At 35.5% G+C, this 20,503-nt stretch overlaps 1 protein-coding gene across 4 annotated transcripts in view; it reads left to right on the top strand.

Annotated features, from left to right (window-relative positions):
* Window positions 1–19,149, top strand: part of NBN (nibrin) — a 50,920-nt gene extending 31,771 nt beyond the window's left edge. For all 4 annotated transcript variants that reach the window (XM_007084326.3, XM_042972747.1, XM_042972746.1 and 1 more), the window contains 6 exons: window positions 1,313–1,757; window positions 6,995–7,066; window positions 8,232–8,387; window positions 9,957–10,070; window positions 17,724–17,773; window positions 18,967–19,149. In XM_007084326.3, the coding sequence (XP_007084388.3) occupies window positions 1,313–1,757; window positions 6,995–7,066; window positions 8,232–8,387; window positions 9,957–10,070; window positions 17,724–17,773; window positions 18,967–18,997 (868 nt within the window). In that variant the 3' untranslated portion in view covers window positions 18,998–19,149. The remainder of the gene's footprint in view (window positions 1–1,312; window positions 1,758–6,994; window positions 7,067–8,231; window positions 8,388–9,956; window positions 10,071–17,723; window positions 17,774–18,966) is intronic.
* The last annotated feature ends 1,354 nt before the right edge of the window (window positions 19,150–20,503 follow it).

Raw genomic sequence — 20,503 nt, 5'->3', positions numbered from 1 at the left:
CTCCTTACAGTGTCTTCTCGGAAGTAGTAGTAGCTTCTGGTTGTTTTGCTTCTCTGCCCCCTTTGAGGACTTCTTTCATTTTCATACTACTGCTTTTTATGTGTTGTATGTGGTACCTTCAGAGTTTCATGACTTTATTACAGATGATCAATATATTTGGCCTTAACCTTTAAACCTCACTTCTGCTTTCCCACAGGAATTTTCTGCTGTTTTCCCAAATAATTCACCTAAATCTTTCCTCCTCTGTCATCGATTATGTATTTTTTCTATTAGTAGTTCACTTTGTCAAAATCTTTGACTCTCTATTCTACCCCCCCAAAACAGTATTGTAATTCTTATTTTCATTGCTTCCTAAATTCCTCCTTTTTCATCTGTTTGTATTGCCAGCTCTCTGATTTAAACTCTGACTACTTAAATTATTGCAGAAACCTCTTGATAAATCTGTCCAGTACCCTGATACTATATTTGTGTTATTAAAATATCACCTTGATTATTCCAAATTAGCATGAATTCAGTAAACTTTTGGGAAGCAGAGATCCACATTTTTATGTTCCCTGTGGATGTTAGAAGTACAGTATATAAATGAATAAACTATTCAGTACTTAAACAGTATTGTATAGAAAACTCTTATAGTCACTTTTTTAAAAAAATTTTAATGTTTATTTTTGAGAGACAGAGAGCACTAAGTTGGGGAGGGGCAGAGAGAGGGAGACACAGAATCCAAAGCAGGCTTCAGGATCCAAGCTGTCAGCACAGAGTTCAATGCAGGGCTCGACCCATGAACTGTGAGATCATGACCTGAGCCGAAGTTGGACGCTTGACCAACTGAGCCACCCAGGCGCCCCATGTATTCACATATTACTTGCAGTGTATAGTCTGTACTGTATTGTGGATAGAGCTACTCTTATTACCTTGAATTAGCTCTCATTAACCCATCAGGTTTTATTTCCAAGGTAATTTTTCCCTGCCTGCAAGTTCCCTACATTATAAAGTAAGCCGTTGTTTCCCGGCAACAAATCTTCTGTATTTTTATATCTTCCTACCTTTTCCTCTCCATTGATTTATTAGCTACTGCTGCCTTAGCAGAGAAGATAGACTTCTCCCTATTGTTTTAGCTGTTGGGTTGGCAGTCCTATGAAAGCAGTAGTCTATATGAATTATGTACTTTTTTCAGATGTCCTTTTTTTTTTATTCCCAGTAATATTAATAAAATCAAGAATATTGTGCATTAAATGGGGGGAAGTGAATATTGCCAGATATTAGCTGCGTTCATTTTCTGTTTTGTTTTCTTTTCTCCTTTTTTAAATCTAAGGGAAAGAGATGAAGAAAATCAAGAAATTTTTTCACCCAAATCAGCAAGAATAGAAATGTCTTGTTCTCTGTTAGAACAGACACAACCTGCTCCACCCTCAGTATGGAAAAATAAGGAACAGTCTCTATCTCAGAGTGAGCTTCTGGAAAAGAAACCAGATAACTTACTTACAGATACAGATTTAAAATCCACTGTGAGAAGTTCTGCCAATGAATCTCTTTCTACAGACAAACTAAGATCAGAAAAAAGAAAAGAAATTGATGATTTAGCCATTGAAGATGAAATATTGGAAGAGTTACTCAACACAAAATCAGAGTTAGAAATTGGAGTGAAAGTTCAAAAACAAGAGGAAGATGTCAATATTAGGAAAAGGCCAAGATTGGATATAGAAACAAATGGCACTTTTAATTATGATGAAGCAATACCAGAAAGTAACAGAATATCTGTAAGTAACCTTTTTTAATGAGAAGTATCACAGACAGAAACTTAGAAGATTAAAAAGAAATTTAAGACAGTAGAAGCATCCACTGTTTCCTTGAAAAATGAAAAAGTTCATGTGTTCAGCACCCAGTATTAAGTGTAAGGATTTGTTGGTGGATAAGGTAAATATTAAAAATAGTGTTTCTTTGACAGTATATAATAAATGACAACAAACTGTTGTTCATGATTAATACAGTTCCAGGCTGTATTATTACTATACTATTATATGAGACCTTTGGCACTGATGGTAAGTATAGGAGATGCCTTAATAGAGCAAGCAGACATACAAAAATGAAGAAAGTTAGTAAAACAAACTATGAAATAAATTGTTAGATAAATCAGGTATAACATCAGTAGGAATTTTTATTTTCATTTTGGTCTTTAATATCCTATTTTCATGAATGTCAATAACTTGTCTTAGCACTTTGATCTAAGAAAAGTCTTCAGATTATTTTGTATTTTATGCCTAAGTTGCCCTCTTCCGTAGAATAGTTAGGTCATTAGGTGAGAGCAAGGACCTTATGAAGTAAAAATATAATATTCTGATCTTTCATTTAGGTTGATTAGCTCTACTCTTGTTCATGGTTGTGGTCACTCCCCTCCTGTAAATGGCTACTGCATAAGGACAGGACTGAGTAAAAGGATAAAGATTAAGTGGTTGGAAGGTGTAATGATTTAATAAGTATTTGTTAACCTAGTGTGTATCAAGCACTGTAAATCTATAACTACTGTTGAGAAAACAAAGTAGGTGTCCTGTTTAGCCTATATATTGGCATCTTCCTATGAGAGAAAATCCTCATTATTTGTTTATTTTGAGTGAATCTTAAATGCCTTTCTGTGGACCAGATGCATCAGAATCAGCTGGTGAGCTTTTTTTTTTTTTTGAACTTTATTTTTAGAGAAATAGGGTGCATGTGAGCAGGGGAGGGGCAGAGAGAGTGGTGAGGGGCAGGGGGACAGAGAGAGAGAGAAAGAGAATCCCAAGCAGGCTCCATGCCATCAGTGCAGAGTAGAGCCCATCTCAGGGCTGGAACTCACAAACCACGAGATCATGACCTGAGCCAAAATCAAGAGTCAGACGCTTAACCAACTGAGCCACTTAGGCACCCCAGCTGGTGAGCTTTTTTAAAAATATGGATACCCAGACCAAAATCCCCAAAGATTCTGATACATCCAGTTTTCTTCCCAGAAAATGCTCCCTCATTTTGAGTTCAGAATTCCTTTTGCTGTCTTTAAAAATTCTAAAATCAGTGGCTTAAATAAGATAGGGTTCTTTTGTTCCTATAAAAGAAGCCCAGGGGGACAAAACATAAGAGATTCTTAAATATGAAGAACAAACTGAGGGTTACTGGAGAGGTTGTGGCAAGGGGGTTGGGCTAAATGGGTAAGGGACATTAAGGAATCTACTCCTGAAATCATTGTCGCACTATATGCTAACTAACTTGGATGTAAATTTTTAAAAATAATAAAATAAGCCCAGAAGTAGGTAACCAAAGCTGCTTGGAAGTTCCGTGGTATTAATTTCTTAGGTGTCTCTTTTTCTCTCTACTAGGTGGCACCTCTAGCCATCATGTCAACTTTCCAGGGAGGAAGAACAAGGTGGAGGAGGGGACAGGGTAAAAAGGCCTCTCCACCTAAGTTCCTCCTCACATTCTAAGGAGCTCTTTCAGAAACCTCACTTTATAACTTTGGTTATTAGCCAGAATTTAGTAATGGTCTGCATGACTCCCTCTCCCTCACCTTTAGTCTACAAGAGAGTATGGGAAATGTTTTAAGCTTGACACATTGCTGTCCCTAACAAATTTAGCATTAGATAAGTAAGGAAGAGAGAATAGACAGTGAGATCCCATTTAGCCAAATTGAGAAATTCAGAGAAAGGGAGGTTCTTTATTATCAAAGATTAGCTGTCACTTTACAGAAGAGGTTACTTGAACCAAGTGGTTTATGTATTCTGTAAGTTACTTGCTTAGCAATTTCCACTAGAGTGGAACTTCACGTTGGTTTCATGTGGTATTGGTGAAGTCCAAGGGATGATTTCCTAACTACATTTAATAAATTTATATCTCTTTATAAAGGTATGTTTATTTGTATTATGAATTTACAATGTTATTTTAGCTCCAGGCTATTCCAAAATTTGTGTTCAGACTACTTAATACTATAAGCATTTAATCTTTAGAAAGTTAGACTCTATTTATATTATTTTCATTACACTGTGGAAATGCATTTCCCTTGCAGTGTATCTTTCCTCCTGTATTCGTTTTTAGTTTTTTCTGGTATGTTCTTATTTTCTTTCTCTAGTCTTGTGCTATTACATGCTTTCATTTTTTTAATAGCCTTTTTTTTTTCTTCTATCCCAGATTGGTCCACTGTTCACAGTGGCTACAGCTCTGTGTGAAAATGGTTATGGTTTTAATAGCAGAACTCTTTGGCCCTCCTGTATGGCTGTTAATATTCTGAAATACTCTGCATTGACTGCACATTCTCCCAGGGTTCATGGTCACTCAGGGTTGGGCATTTGATCCTAGAGTGGGAGAGACAGGAAGTGATACGGGATTTAGTAAACAGTCTTTTGTGTATCTGAAAAGACCTTTCATTTAATAGCTGAGCTTTACGTGCTGTATATTGATACTAGGGCATACAGTTACTTTATTTTGTTCTGTGGTTCTGTAGCATAATTTCCTCTGTCCTTACTTGACTACTTTAGAATTCATAACATTCTAAATAAAATTACAGAAATCTTCTGGAGAGTAAATAGTGATTTGATTGTGATATACTTTTGGGTACATTAAAAGTTCAGTCACTGTATTCTAACACTGTACATATTTAGTAAGAGCCTGTTATTTTGCTTTCAGTGTAAGGTAATTTTTGACAACTTCTTATTTTGAGATAATTGTTGATTCACATGCAGTTGTAAGAAATTATATAGAGAGATCCAGTATACCTTTCATCCTGTTTCCCCTAATTGTAACATCTTGTATAATTACAGTACAATATCACAACCAGGAAGTTGACATTGATGCAGTTCATCAACCTTAAACAATGGGAGATTATTTTTAATTTTTTCACTTTTATTGTTTTAAGAATTTGTTGTTGGAAAGTCCTTGTAGATGAGATGTTCATGGAATAAAGGAATTGCACTTAATTTTTTTAGCTGTGGAAGTGATTATCAGGAAAAAAATTCTTAATCCTTTCATTTAAAAAACTTAATGCAATTTTAAGGCAAAAATGTGAAACATCTCTTTGACATTGGATTCCTTAGATTTCTAAAATCTGTTGATGATAGAACCACTCTTTCTATTTTGGGATTTAAATATAGGTTCTAGCACATTTATAATACTTTTTATAAGCTGAAATAGAAAACTTTTGACTAGATATTCCTGCTAGAAGTTTATCCTTACATATATGACAGCTGTGCCTGTGTCGTGGCCTTACAGTTTCGTAGTCTCACAAAATGCAAACATGACTCATCCTTCTTAACATTTCCTCTTCTTAATAGCACCCACTGAGTGCAGAGCATCTTTTCTTCACCTCATTCTACCCTCCTGTTCTAAATTAAGGTTTCCACTTCTCTTAACTACAGTATCTTCCAAAACCTAGCAGTAATACCTACCACTTACTGGATATCATCATTCTGTTTATAGCAATTCTGCAGTGAAGCAGTACTATACACATTGAACTGATTAGGAAATTGACAGTAAGGTATTAAGTAACTTGGCAAGGTTGCTTAGCTAGGTTTTGAACTGGGACGAAAACGTAGGGCTACTCTGCTCTTCTGGCAATTCCTTTTATCAGCTTTCTTAGAATGACATTCATTTATCCAGTTACTCCAGGCATCGGGCATGCTAACATGAAAGGCTGTCTGAGAGGATAAGTTTGATAGGCCTTTAAAAGGTAGAATCTCCAGGGACGCCTGGGTGGCTCAGTCGGTTACGCATCCAACTCTTGATTTTGGCTCAGGTCATGATCTCATGTTTGTGGGTGTGAGACCCGTGTTGGGCTCTGCACTGATGGTGCAGTGCCTACTTGGGATTCTCTCCTCTCTCTCTCTGTCTGTCCCTCCCCAACTTGTACTCTGTTTCCTTTTCAAAATAAATAAATTAATTAAAAAAAAAAAAGAATCTCCAAGACTTGGTGATTGATTCAGCATGAGAAATGGAGAGAGAAGAAAAGAATATAGGGTAATTCCCAAGTTTAGAGTTTGAGTGCTTGGGTGGGTTGTAACATGATTCTCTGGGATGGGAAATAACTGCTCAAGAGGGTGAGCAAGTTTGAAGGAGTGGGGCAGTATAAGGGAGAAAGGGCGGGGGTGTAAAATGTTCTGATTGTGATTAACTTGCAGTGGGTGATGTATATGAAAGTAGTGAAAGGGCACATGGTAGGCTTAGTATAAATTTTTAACCTTACTATTGATAAAAGTATTAATTCTTTTTAGTCCCTAAGCAAAAACAAAGTAATGTACATTTGTTTTTCTGTCCTTTCTTTCCAACTTTTTATTACAGTTTTTCTGGATTTAATATTGAATCATTGAAAATTTGATGTAAAATCGTATGCTCCCCTAGTGTACCCAAGGGATTATAGTTTTTACTGACAGCGTCAGAAAGCCATCTATGTAATATGCTCTTGTCTGGAACCTGGTCTGGATATTGGATGTGAAGGAAACTACAAGGCAGTTTGCACTTAATTGCAGACATATATCTTGTGTAATTAACGTAACCCTATTTCCTTTTTCCTGGATTAAGGGCAATTTAAAATTAAATACTAAGTGTAAATTTAGATAGAATCCTTTAAAAATGTTTTTATTTTAGAGTATAAAAGTAGTACATAGCTATGTAGAAATATAGAAAATCAAAACAACAATTTGTTGATAATCCTACCTACCATCTGTAGATAACCATCGATAATATTGTATTTTATTTATTCTTATTCTGCAAACTTAGAATCAACTGTTAATGTAATTTCATAGCCATTTTTTTCATTTATACTATGGTCACTTCTCATTGTAAAATAACTGGTATGAACTTCGATTGTGTCCTCTTTGCTCTTGTAATTCCTACTGCAGTGTCTTTTTTTACATAGATTTCTATTCTCATCTCAGCTTTTCTAGGAAAGATACTTGAAAATCAAATAACTGGGTCAAGAACATGAATATTTTTAAAGTTGCCATTTTATAATTTCTATGAACAGTATTTTTTATTTCTTTAGCAAGAAAATGAAATTGGAAAGAAATGTGAGTTCAAGAAAGATACACTGTGGTCAACTAAAGAAGAACTATCTGTAAGGAAATTTTTCTTTAATTTTTATAAAGATTTGACTTCATGACCAACATCTGATCAATTACTATTAGTTTACGTTCTTAGGATTCATTATTTCCCTTTGTGTAATTTTGATCTATTTCATAGTTACGCTTACTCTAGGAATAATTTGATCATATTATAATCATGATATAGCAAAAAGAGGATAGAAAAAAGCCTGAGTATAATTCCCTGCCTTCTGCATAAATGTGTGATCCTGAAAAAGTCACTTTCACAGTTATGGACCTCAGGTCTTTATAAAATCAGGTCAGCACTTTTCCAACAGGGTGATCATTTATATCAGATAGAGGAATGGATGTGAATTATTTCTAAATGCTAAAACACATTTACAAAAGTATTAAGTCATTGTTAATTTATTAGAGTTCCTAATTACATTCTGTCACTAATAGATGAACCTTGTCTTTTGACTTTCCACTTTTTTTCTTTCTCTCCCTGTCTTTATTTTAGTCCTGTTAGCAACTTCCATTTGAATAGGCAGTAAAAGAGTAAAAAACTTAGATGGTCAGTCTTGAGTTGCTCTGACGATGTTGATATGTAACTAGTTGGTTAATAGAAAATGACCTAAAGAATCTCATCCAGTAACAGGAAGGAATCTTCAGGCTGATTTAATACTGTCAATTTGCAATTAAAAAATGGCTTTCAGTTAATGAGTAATGAGTGTGTCCAGAACTAATGATTTTTGGAGATGTGAAAAATAATGTTACTGAAAATCCAAGGAAGGTTAAATATAATAGATGAGAACTTGTAGAACAGATTGTTACACTAATGTTAGTTCATGGTTTTTATGATAAGAAGTAGACAAAACAGATTCCTTGCTGAGAAAATATATAGAATATGAAGTATTGAGATGATATTCATTGGAATAAGCTACTAAATTAAAAATGCTAGATAGTTTTAGTCTTCTGTCATAGATGAGTGTATAGAGTATTTGAGTAAGTAATATTCTGGTTTTGAAGTAGTTATGATTTGATTTCCAAATACAGAGTTTGGGTGCCAGAAATAAACCTTTTTTACTGTTTTGTTTTGTTTTTTTCTCAGGTATTTGAACTTTTTCTGTAGATGCCCAAACAAGTAATTTTCTTTTCCTTATCTTTTCTGCTTATGTATCCGTCGTAACCCCGTTTAAGATCAAAGATGAGCTTCAGGGTGATGGTGATATGTTTCCAAGGAAGGTGTTACTGACTGAATTTAGATCACTGGTGGTTAGTAACTTTACCTCCAGAAATACATCCTGTGTAAATAGTGATTATGGTCAATTAAAGAATTTCAAGAAATTCAAAAAGGTACGGTATTCCTTTAACTACAATATCACCAGAGGGCAGCGTTTGAAATGTTTTTAGAAATACTGTTGATGCTAAATAGTAAAAGCAGTTCATGTTGAAAACTGATACTATTTCTTCTGCTTAAAACAGTTAAAATTATTCTAGTAAGAACATAAAACTGACAGTTAATGAATATGTGAAAAAATATATGTTGAGTATATAAAGAATACATGGAAACAAATTTCATTGAGACTGAATTCTTTAAAGGGTGCTGTTTACCTGGTCTTCTCCACCTTAAGGGGCAGGCTTTGGGCTATATTGAAAGGGTTCTTCTACTTATAATAATGATCTCTGGCTACCTGAAAGTCCTTAACTCAGGACTTTATGAAGATAATAGATCTGTTTAAAATAACTGAGCACATTAAATAATGAAAAGTAGGCATTTTACTGTTATGTGTATATACAAAAAATATAAATATGTACCTGAGTGTTACCATCAGCCCAGAGTTTCTTCTTTTTAAGGAACTGATAAGGTATTTAGTTTGTCAATATGACTGAAAGGATATTTCCGATCCAGTCTGTATTTTGTTGTCTGTTGCTGGGATATTTGCTTCTTGATCCATACCTACTACTTACTACTACCTTTTGCTTAAGCAATTAATCAGAATACAGTTAATTTTTTCAAAAGTGGTTTCTGTGGAAGACTGCCTTTCACTAGAATATGATCTGTTTGATTCTTGCTGTGGCTATGAGGTATTTTGTAGCTTTTTCTCTCTAATGTGAGCTACTATTAACATTTGTTAATTTTTTTGCCTACTATGACAATGTGTAAAAGGTTCTGAACTCCCCTCTCTTCTACTTAGAGTGGAAGATGGAAATACCTCCCGTTAGATAGCACCCACTTAATTCTTTTCCATCCCACAGGTGTAGCACATGAATACCACAGGGTTATTTATTCTTAACCGCATGGTTATTTCATGTTCAGTGTCATGTTACCAAGTCTCATTGTTGAATCAAAATTCAAAAGACATACCTTTTTTTTTTTTTTTTTAAGTTTATTTATTTTAAGAGAGAGCACGCAAACGTGGAAGGGGTAGAGAGAGAGAAAGAATCCCAAGCAGGCTCCGTGCCATTAATGCAGAGCCGACGCAGGGCTCAAACCCACAAGCTGTGACATCATGACCTGAGCTAAAATCACAGAGTCAAACACTTAACCGACTGAGCCACCCAGGCACCCCTGATACATATTTTTTTATTAATGAAGTTACCAAAGATAAAGCAATGCCTGTTGGCCCAGGGATGGCCAAGAGCTATAAAGTAGTACAAACTTCTGGAAAGCAGTCTGGAAAAATTTTATTTTATTAAAAAAATTTTTTGAAGTTTATTTTGAAGGGGGGTGAATGGGGGAGAGGCAAAGAGCAAGGGAGAGAGAGAGAATCCCAAGAGGCTCGAAGCTCCACACTGAGCTCGACTCAGCGCTCAGTCTCATAGCTGTGAGATCATGATCCGAGCCAAAATCAAGAGTTGGACGCTTAACTGACTGAGCCACACAGTTGCCCCTAATCTTACTACTTTTACTTTTTTTAACAGGTCATATTTCCTGGAGCAGGAAAACTTCCACACATCATTGGAGGATCAGATCTAATAGCTCATCATGCTCGGAAGAATACAGAATTAGAAGAGTGGTTAAAGCAGGAAATGGAGGTTAGTAGGAAGTGAGGCCTAGTAACTTGCTTGGTTTACATTCTGGTCCCTTGTGGTTTCTTTAGAGCACATCCTTCGTAAAACCAAACTTAAGATAATTGGCCTAAGGTCATTCATTAAGGAAAATTCCTGAGTTACAGAGCATTAAGGTTAATTTGTATCTTTACATAATGCTTCTTTAGAGACTTTTAGATTTATTAGTTAAAAAAGATGGAACCCAGACAAATGAGTTAAGTTTACATCCTAATGTAAAGGGGAGAAAAGAGATTTAACCAGCAAAAAATAAAAGAATACTAAAAGATAACTGTTAAAAGATGGTTGTACAGTCATACGGGGGATATTACAAGTAATATCAGTTATATAGTATGTGAGTGAACTGGGCTTTCCAAATCTGGAATTATCTTTCAGCAGTTCTGAGAATTTCTCAGTCCTTATTTTAGTATTACCTTGTTCCTGTTTTTCTATTGTATCTCTTTTTTCTTGTATATTAATTTTTTAAGGAATTGCCATAATTTTTCCATAGCAACTTCACCATTTTGCATTCCCACTAATATGTGCAAGGGTTCCGGTTTCTCCACAGCCTCTCTAGCACTTCATTTAGTTTTTTTTTTTTGATAATGCACATTTAACTGGTGTGAATCTCAATGTGGTTTTGATTTGCACTTTGCTAATGATTAATGATGTTGAGCATCTTCTCATATGCTTATTGGCCATTTGTGTATCTTGTTTGGAGAAATATGTATTCAAAAATCTCTTCTGATTATCAGATTGTTTATCTTTTGTTGTTTTTGAATTATGGGTGTTCTTTGTATATTTTGGATATTAGTCCCTATTATCACATATATGATTTGCAAGTATTTTCCCTTTCTCTGGGTTGCCTTTTCACTCTGTTGATTTTGTATTTTGATGCACAGAAATTTTAAATTTTGATGTAGTTCAGTTTATCAGTTTTGTTGTTGCTTACCTGTGCTTTTGGTATTATATCCAAGAAATCGTTCCCAAATCAAATGTCAGGATGTTTTTCCCTTTTTTCTTCTAAGAGTATTATAGTTTAGCCCTTATATTTAGATCTTTGATTTTGAGTTAATTTTCATAAGGGGTGTAAGGTTAGAGTCCAACTTCATTCTCTCTAGTTACACTTTCACACTTTGGTTCAATGATACATGAACATACCATCTCGATGGTGAAGTGGGGGAATCTCAAGCCAGTTATACTATTGACAACTGTTTGCTGTGAGAACCTTGCCTTAATGCCTCCTCCCATGGGCAGTTGTTACTGATCCATCTCATTTTTCCCCAGAGTCTAAGTTTTAAGAAGGTAAGAGAAATCATTAAATAATGTTGGTTGATTATTAAGTAGTAATTATTTACATTTAGTTCATATTCTTAAAACTTTTAATTATGAAAAGTTTTCAAACATACACAAAGAGAGGAATGAAACAAACCTCAAACACAGGTTCAACAGATATCAGGATTTGCACATCTTGCTTCATCTGTTGCCTTTCTCAACTTTTTTTTCTTTCTGGAGTATTTTTCTTTCTGGAATATTTTAAAGCAAATCCCAATCATTTTTCATTTCATTTTTATTTATATGTTCAAACATACAGATTTCTGATCAAGCACATATTATGTCAGAGTGTGTCTTCCTATCACTTTACAGTAGGGTACTTAATATAATCAATTCATGTTCAAAACCCTAAACTAGGATCAGCAGCATAATTTTGATACTTGAAATTGCTTTAAAGTTTTATAATTTCGCATACTTGCCTTATGGCATGTCTTCAATCATATCTACAACTAATATGTTGCCTAAGTCTCAGGAAACCAAATCTCAGTTATGACATTGCTCTTTTGGGAAAATATAAACTGCTTTACAGCTCTCCATGTTAGAATGTGATTTTCAAGAACTCACTGTTTACACATAACAGCTGTATATATTTATATACTGCTATAATGAGAACTCACAGGAAAGATTAAAAAAATAAGCTTCTCTTTTCTTTCAAATTTTCTAAGAGAGCACGTGTGCATGGGGGTGGGAGAGGGGCAGAGAGAGAGGGAGAGAAAGAATGCCAAGCAGGCTCTATGCTGTCATTGCTGAGTCCCATGGGGCTTGATCTCACGAACTGTGAGATCATGACCTGAGCTGAAATAAAGAGTCAGACAGACGCTCAACCGACTGAGCCCCCTCAGGGTCCCCTGTGCTTCTCTTTTTTTTACTTTCTTCCTAGGTGTTTTGAGTCCTAGTGGATATTATGTAAAAAGACCATCTACCTGATTCATAATTCTTTCAACCCCTGACTTTTTTTTTAACTGGAGAATTTAATAAAATTAAGTAAAGTGGACAACTTCTGCTATAGAGGAAGTTACTGCATGGAAGTTAAGATTTCAGAAACATAGGACTATTGAATTGAGAGATAATCAAAGGCCTCCTCTAGGGTTAGAATGTTTTCTTCTTAGTCTTTGTATTGCCTGATTGTCCAGTGCTCCTGGAACCCAAAGGTGGGCTCCAGATAAGTTGTCTCAGCAGGCTATTTGAAGTAGGGCCACTTGGTAATTGAGGGGTGAGGATAATAACTCTTCCCTGAACTCTACAATTTTATATCCCTTTCTTTATCTTATTTTATATATATTTTATCTTTTTTTTTTTTTCCTCTCTGAAATTTATTTCTTGGTAACTTCTCCACATTGTCTTCCAGTTTGGTACTTTTCCCTTCCACTCTGTCTAGTTGGTATGCCCACCCATTTATTAAGTTTTCACTTAGCCTATTGTATTTTTTCAATTTTGGATGTCTGTTTCATTCATTTCTAAATCTTCTTGTTCCCTGCTGATATTTGTAAGCTCTTCTTTTGTTTTCTGTGCCTAAAATGCTTGTTGCTATTTATGTTTGTGCTAATCATCTCCTATGGAGCCTTGTTTCCAAGTACATATTTTGTGATCTTTTTATGTGAACCACTCATTTTCCTTGTAGTTTGATCTGTGGGAATTCCTTGAGTTCTAATCCTCCAGAAAAGATATGTTGTGTCTGCCAGTCTTGTTCTACTACTAGGAAACCACTTTAGCCTCAACTGGTGATTTTCTTGGATTACCTAGGTAGTTAATTCCTAGGATCACCTAAAGTACTCAGAAACCTGAGTGAAGGCCAGCTTGTCATTATAAACTTGATAGTTTTTTTCTTTCCTTCACCCTGTGCTAGGGTCAGGGCAGACAAGTTTCTCTCTTACCTTCTTTTGTGTTGTAGACTTTACTCCTCTTTCTCCCTTAAATGCTGGAGTCTTTTCTTAGATTCCTCATCTTTGATTTTCTTTCATATCACTCATCACCCATGCAGACATCAAAGGCAGAGCCCAGTTTTTTTATGGTTTGTGGATACCCACAGAGGAGGGCAAAAGCTGGCTGTGTTGTTAACTTCTCAGGGTTTTTATTCTTCTTCATTGTGGGTTTAATGTCTTTAGCAATTTGTTTTTAAAAATGCTTTTTAATTAAAAAATTGTTACAAAGGTCACCACAAAATGGAGGTGGTTTAAGGTCACTCAGGATATGTAGTGTCAAAAAATGGAAGAATGAAAATGACATCTTTCCTCCTTTCTTTTTTGAAAGAATAAATGGCCTTACTATTTAAAATGTGCATTTCAAAGAATTATGGTACTGCCCAAAAGAATGATGAGGTTACAATCCTGAAGTCCAGAAATAACCCATGTAAATTCAGTAAACTATTCCAGATGTCTCTTTATTGAGGAGGAGTAATAGCTGGGACAGCGTGCAAGAGAAGGGGAGGATCGATAGAAGAAAGTAAAGCTGAAAGCATTGCTGAATTTGTGCAAATGTTTCTTCTCAAGATATTTTGTTTTCTGAGATGCGTCTAAGACCAAGGGGTGATAGATACGAAAAAAAAACCACTATCAGATTAGAATCAGTATTTGTTTCAAACTGCCTATTTGATTTTAGATGGTTTTTGGCTCCCTGCTGTCAACAGTGAGGAGATTGTACTTCCTCCATTCTCCCCGCCCCCGCCCATCTTCTGACAGTCCTTTCTTACCTCCCTTTTAAAGGTGATTTGCACTTGCAAGTCAGAAGCAGTGAGAATGTGCCTTGGTGTTGCCCAGTTCTCCATTTGTTTTCCCTGAAATACAGTATGTTATTTTGATCTGCAGATGCATTTCTTTTTATTTCAAGGAACTCTTCTGTTACATCTTTGAAAGCATTTTTCTATTTGCTGGGTTCTGTATATTTAAGACGTAACCATCCTTTTATTAGATCACCTTTACTCTCTATACCCATTTCTTCCGCACTCCCTGTGGTTTTCTTAAGCTCTTTCACTGTGTCAAAAATTCAAATTTCAGTTGTGTCTGTGTTATTCTTTGTCAGCTATATGATCCTGAGTGGATTACTTGATTACTTTATGCTTGTGTTTCTTCCTGTGTAGAATGGGAATAATAATAGTACCTCCGTTTCACAGAATTTTTGTGAGGATTAAGTAAGATGCTATTTATAAAGCATTTATAACCATGGAAAGAGTCAGTGTTAGCTATTTCTAATTTATTTGATTCTGAAATGGTGTTATTAATAGGTCTCAGTGTTTTAGCATTTGTTCCCTTCTCATTGTCATTGTGTTTTGTCATCTCACTTTTTGGTTCTCCTTTTATTGCTTTCATGTTGTTATTAACTTTATTTTTTGATCCTTGGATTGTTATTTCTTGCAGACTAAGTTCTTCATTTATTTTGCATGTTCTCTTCCAGTTGCTGTCCTTTGTTTCCCCTTTGGTATGTGGAGCAGTTTGTGGTTTTCTATGATCTTGGCAGCTGTTTGGAGTGAAATACCCTGTCCAGATACTGTTTGCTTTGCGAAGCATCCTGTGCTATTTTATGCAGGGATTACAATCTAAAGACAGTTTGTGAGGCAAAAAGTGAATGTAGTTGAAATTACTCCTACCCGAGCTCTTAGCTTTCTGGTGGAGAACGGAATGACCCTCGTGCCTCTGTACCGTCAGTGTGGCAGTGTGCTTGGGGCTGCAGTGCATGTCGCATCTGGTTTCTGTTGCCTGGAGACTTTGAATCCAGGAAAGGAAAGGCTCAGCTGGACCTGTGCATCGCTTTCCTGGGGTTGGAATTAAATGTGTACCAGGGAGTGTATCTTCTCCCAGAAGACAATCACCTGCCATTTTAGGTTGTTTACCTAATTTGTCAGGGATGTGTGGAGCCTGTGCCTGGTCAGTGTTAGTACCACTCACTTCCCCGTGCCATTTGTCCCTTCCCAGCAGCCCACCAGCGGTGTTTTCTTTTGCCTGCTCAGGCTGCTTTTTCCCAAAATTGGAGTATTGGTAAGCATTCTCAGGTTGGTTTTAGTTCTGTGGCATTGTTTCATGTGCTGGGGCAGTGTTAGAAACATCTGCATCAATCTTTTGGTTCTTTGCAGGCCACTTTTTTCAAGCCTGTGGCTCCTTGATTATTATGGCTGTAAGGTTTTAACTTGTTCTTGGACGGGGAGGGTTGAGAGAATGACAGTGTAGCTGCTGACTTTTTTCGGTCTTTTGTTTATTTGATTAGAATTAGTAGAGTCTGTGTTCCAGATTTATTCCACCAAATCTCTCTTTGCTAGAACAATTTTAGGTGAACTAGGTTGGATTCACTCTTTAAGATAATAGAGTTGACTTTGTTGTGCAACTACACTGTCTGTATAGAAGTATGTTACTGCTTTGACATCATACTTCCCCAGGCTGGTCCCAGCCACTGTTCTTAAGTATCTTTTGCCTTTCTTTCATTCTTTGTCAGTTCTTCCTTTGGTGCTTCTGCTGTAGACCAGTCTTTGTTTTCATAATCACTGAATCTGTTCCTGAAGTGTTCTTCAGTTTAGGATATTTTCATTCTGTGCATTAAACATAATAATTCTTTGAGACATTATCCAACCTGATTGGAATTTTGAAAGACTGGAGATGTCATTCTCCCAAACCTTTAAAAAAATGTCAGTAATATGAGGATTTCTATTTCTTAATACTATTTTACTTAATGTTTCTACTAAGACACATGAAATAAAGCTGATTTTTCTTTACAATTGTTCTTTATTATAACTTTAAAATTAGCATCCCTGCCGGGAAGCCTTTAAGGATAATTATGATAATGATACTATCCACTTTTTTGACAGCTCCTTGATAAAAATCATTATCTTCCCATTTATGTGCTGCTATACCTATTAGAAAATGTGGAAAGATGTAATTTCGTTTTGATATTTCCCTCTATGAATAGAAAACCATTCTGGAAGAATCCCTGCAAGTCCTTCATCTAGGCCCTTTCCACAGATTCAGAAGCTCTGTAATAGCCTGTTAAGACTTGGTGGTGCTCTTCTTACTTACGAAGACCTGGTCAAATCCTGTTCTTCATACGACAACCTTAAGTTACTTAACCTAACTCTTTGTTCCCTTATTGGTTAAAACTAGGATAATAGTCTAATAGTAGTAATGAAGTTATATGAAGATTAAATGAGATTTTTTTTATAAAGACTTTTAAGATAGTGTCTGGAAATACACAAATGTAAGTTATTAACATAAAAATAAACAGTATGTACATTCAAGGAACTTCTGGTCTTTTAGGGAAGATATGATACAGGGTGGAAATTGATACGACAAATCTGAGTTGTAGAGCTGAAGTTTTATGGGGGTTCTTCATAGCAGACGTTATTTTTAAATGAAGAGGATTGGATAATCATTGGTAAAGAGGTGAACATGTTCCTGGGCACATAGTAGGCCCTAAATTATTATTGAATGAATGCACACTGAAAGATTGTCAGATATGGGAAGAGGGAAAGAAAAGAGGTAATCTTCTGGGCAGAGAGAAAAATATGAACAAAAGCAGAGAGGGATGAGATATTTGTTGGGAGGTGAGTCTGGTTGGTTGGTTGTTTTGTGATTGAGTTTTAACAGACATACAGGGTTTATGAAGAGGGAGGTAAGAAATGACTGAGAATGTAGAATGGAGCCAGATTATGAAGGTCTTTTCCCATTTTAGGGGTCAAACTCAAGAGTTTGTGTTTCCTTTGGTAGGTGGAAGAAGTCACTGAAGGGTTTTGAATGGCACATGGTAGGATCATAGCTACACTTTAGAAAGAGGTACCCAGCACAGAGTTTTTCTGTTCCTGCCTCTCAGCGGTTCATTAGAAGTTTGGCAAGCTTATGTTGAAAATACTTTTTTGTCAGTAAAGTAACTAAGCATCAGCCTCAGAGTCTGACTTGGGACCTTGGGGAAGAAAACCATTGCAGCTGGAGGCTGCTCTGGTTGAAGATGGGGGTAGATTTTGCCATCTCAGCCCCTTCAGTAGTCCTGTGACCGCAAAACACTTAATTTGTTTAAAGCATTTTGTTGGAAAAAAATATTTAAAAACTCAATAAGCTAGCAATATATACTTATGTCGGTTGCCTTTGGGAAGGGATTAACTGGAATATGCTGTTTAATTAGAGGACATTTGCAGAATTTTTGGCAGGAAGTGAAAATGGAGAGGATCTGGTGAATGGGGGAGATACTGGTAGAGGCAAGAACTCGTAAACCTGGTGACCTTATGGATATTGAAATCTCAAAGATAACTGTGACTACCCAGTATATAGCAGTTGATGAACCATACATTTGTCGTTAAACAAATGTTTGATATTGTGTCAATTTTGACAGGTACAAAATCAACATGCAAAAGAAGAGTCACTTGCTGATGATCTCTTTAGGTAAAGTTTAATTTGTTTTCTCTTGAATCTTTGAGATGTATATAAAATACCATTTTACTCAGAGATTAAATTTTCATTTCTTCTGACTTTAGAAATAGACGTTTAGTCCCTTCACCTAAATAATGTTTTGTTTTTAATGTATGTATTTTTACTTTGAGCACCTCTTAATTAGGTTTGCTAGATATGTCTTTGAGGTTTGGGGTTGATTCAGTTGAACCTGTATCACATGATATTTAAAATTTGTATGGGGGCATTCATGCAAAAGAAGGGTCCCGCACTGGGTGAATTTGGCTGGATACATTTGTGAGATTTTCAGCTCTGAGTAGAATTATGAATGAATGGGTTTTGAGTTAAGACAAAATACCAGAGCATTTGTTTAGTTTTAGTTGGCACAAGCATAAAAACAAGAGGCTGGATTAGAGTTTCAAATCAGGTTTTTGTGGGAGGTTTAGAGGCTTTATAATGGATGATTATAATTTAATTCTGACTTAACACATTTTCAGCATTCCTGCAGGCCGGAAACCTTATAATAATTAGCTCTCAAATACTCACAAATAGTATAAGATAAAATTACTTTTCCTACTGCTAGGTAGATACTGGCTAGGGGAGAATAACATTTTCCCAAATTTACTTAAAGGCAGAACCGAGAAGTACTGTCTCAGAGTTTGTTTTGCAGCCAATTTGATTCTTTAATTTTATTATTAACAGTATATATCATTGGTGAAAATGGTGACATATGGTGCTGATTTTTAAGTAAAGGAGAATATATGGTTGCCAGCTAAATTTGTTGAAATACTGTAGGAGAAAATTTTATAAATAAGTCTTACTTTTGGCTCATTATACTCTCTTATGCAGATGTTATACTTTAGTTGGGAGTTGGAGGAGTCTGAAGCCATACTGGGAAAGGTGGAAACATACTTAGTTTTAAACTGTTTTCATTAATTATTTTAATGCTTTTACAGGACTTTTTGTTATTGTTGATGATGTTTTATTTTTACCAAATATTCATCCAACCAACATCAAAAGGATAAAAGAAAGTAAAAATATCAGTGCTTAATGTATGATCCTAAGGATAAAATTGGCATGCTCATTGTTTGCCAGAGTGTAACTATATTTTGAAAGCTCTTTAACTTTAAAAGTGAAAGAAATGCCATCATTTATCTAATCCTTTAACTTTATTTTTTTCTTTGCAGATACAATCCTAATGTAAGGAGGAGAAGATAACTGAGGATTTTATGAAGAAGTCACAGGAAAACATTTCCATCAAGCATTTATGTCCTTTTCCTCTAGGATATATACGTAAAGTACATAGAAGAGATTTAAATTACAAATGTTTTAGGCCCTAGATTTGTTGAATAAAATGCACAGAATTCCCATTTCTTTTGTGTGTGACAGTATTATTCAGTTTCCAGTCTTTGTCATCTCATGTCTTATGGTAATTTTTTCATTTTTAAACGTGGTTGTTTACTTATTGAATACTTAACATAGTCACAATTCAAAATGCTAAAACTATAAAAGGATAAGAAATTAAAGTCTCCCTTCTACGACTGGTCTAGCTACTTGGTTCCCCTCAAAAAAAAAAAAAAAAAACAAAAAACAACTATGATCCTTCTTTCTTATGAGTCTTTCTGGAGATTTCCTATTAAAATTTTTATGCATATTATTTTCAGTAATTTCCTACAAAAATGATAGCATAATATATACACTGTTCTGCACCTTGCTGAATAGATTGGAAGATCATACACGTATCAGAGCATACTTCCCCCCCCCCCCCCCCGCCCACTATACCATAGCCTTCCTTGAGCTGAAGTGACCCAAATGAAATGGATTTCTGTGATGAAGATGTCACCACATATCATTCTAGTACTAGAAAAGACAATATGGAAGACTTCTTCAAGCTTGTATAATGGGAAGACTTACTTGGTGATCTTACTGAGCTGGGTGTACCTCTGTTTTGAGCTTCTTAGAGTCCTAGTTTTCCTATCTGCAAAGGGTAAGTGATAAGATTGTCTTCCATGTTAAAGGGAGACAGAAAAAAATGCCTTTTTTCAAATTTTGTATAAAGACAACCTTGTACATTAGAATTGTAATAGCCTTGGGGTGCCTGGGTGGCTCAGTCGGTTAAGTGTCTAACTCTTGGTTTTGGTTCAGGTCATGATCTCATGGTTCGTGGGTTCAAGCTCTGTATTGGGCTCAGTACTACTGGTGCAGAGCCTGCTTAGAATTCTTTCTCCCTCTCTGCCTGTTTCCTGCTGCCCCCCCCCCATCAAAATAAAAAGAATAAATGTACTATTGCTAGATCCTCATGGAAGATTATTGATGTTGACCACCTTTTCATGTACTTGTTGGCCATTTGTATATATTCTTTGAAAAAAGGTCTATTCAGCTCCTCTGCTTGTTTTTTAGATTGGATTGTTTTTTGCTGTTGAGTTGGAATTCTTTATATAGGATATTAACCCCTTATCAGATATATGACTTGCATATATTTTCTCCCATTCCATAAGTTGCCTTTTTGTTTGGTTGATGGCTGCTTTTGATGAAGCTTTTTAGGTTGATGTAATTAATTGCACTTATCATTGTCATGATTAATACAAAGAAGCTTATTAACTCCTATGTTTTCTTCTAGGAGTTTTCATGGTTTCAGGTCTTACATTTAAGTCTTTAATCCATTTTTAGTTGATTTTTGTGTATGGAGCGAGATAGTAGTCCAGTTTCATTCTTTGGCATGTG

The sequence above is a fragment of the Panthera tigris genome, chromosome F2 (genome assembly GCF_018350195.1).
Source record: "Panthera tigris isolate Pti1 chromosome F2, P.tigris_Pti1_mat1.1, whole genome shotgun sequence".
NCBI lineage: Eukaryota > Metazoa > Chordata > Mammalia > Carnivora > Felidae > Panthera > Panthera tigris.
This window is presented reverse-complemented; position numbering and strand designations above follow the sequence as displayed.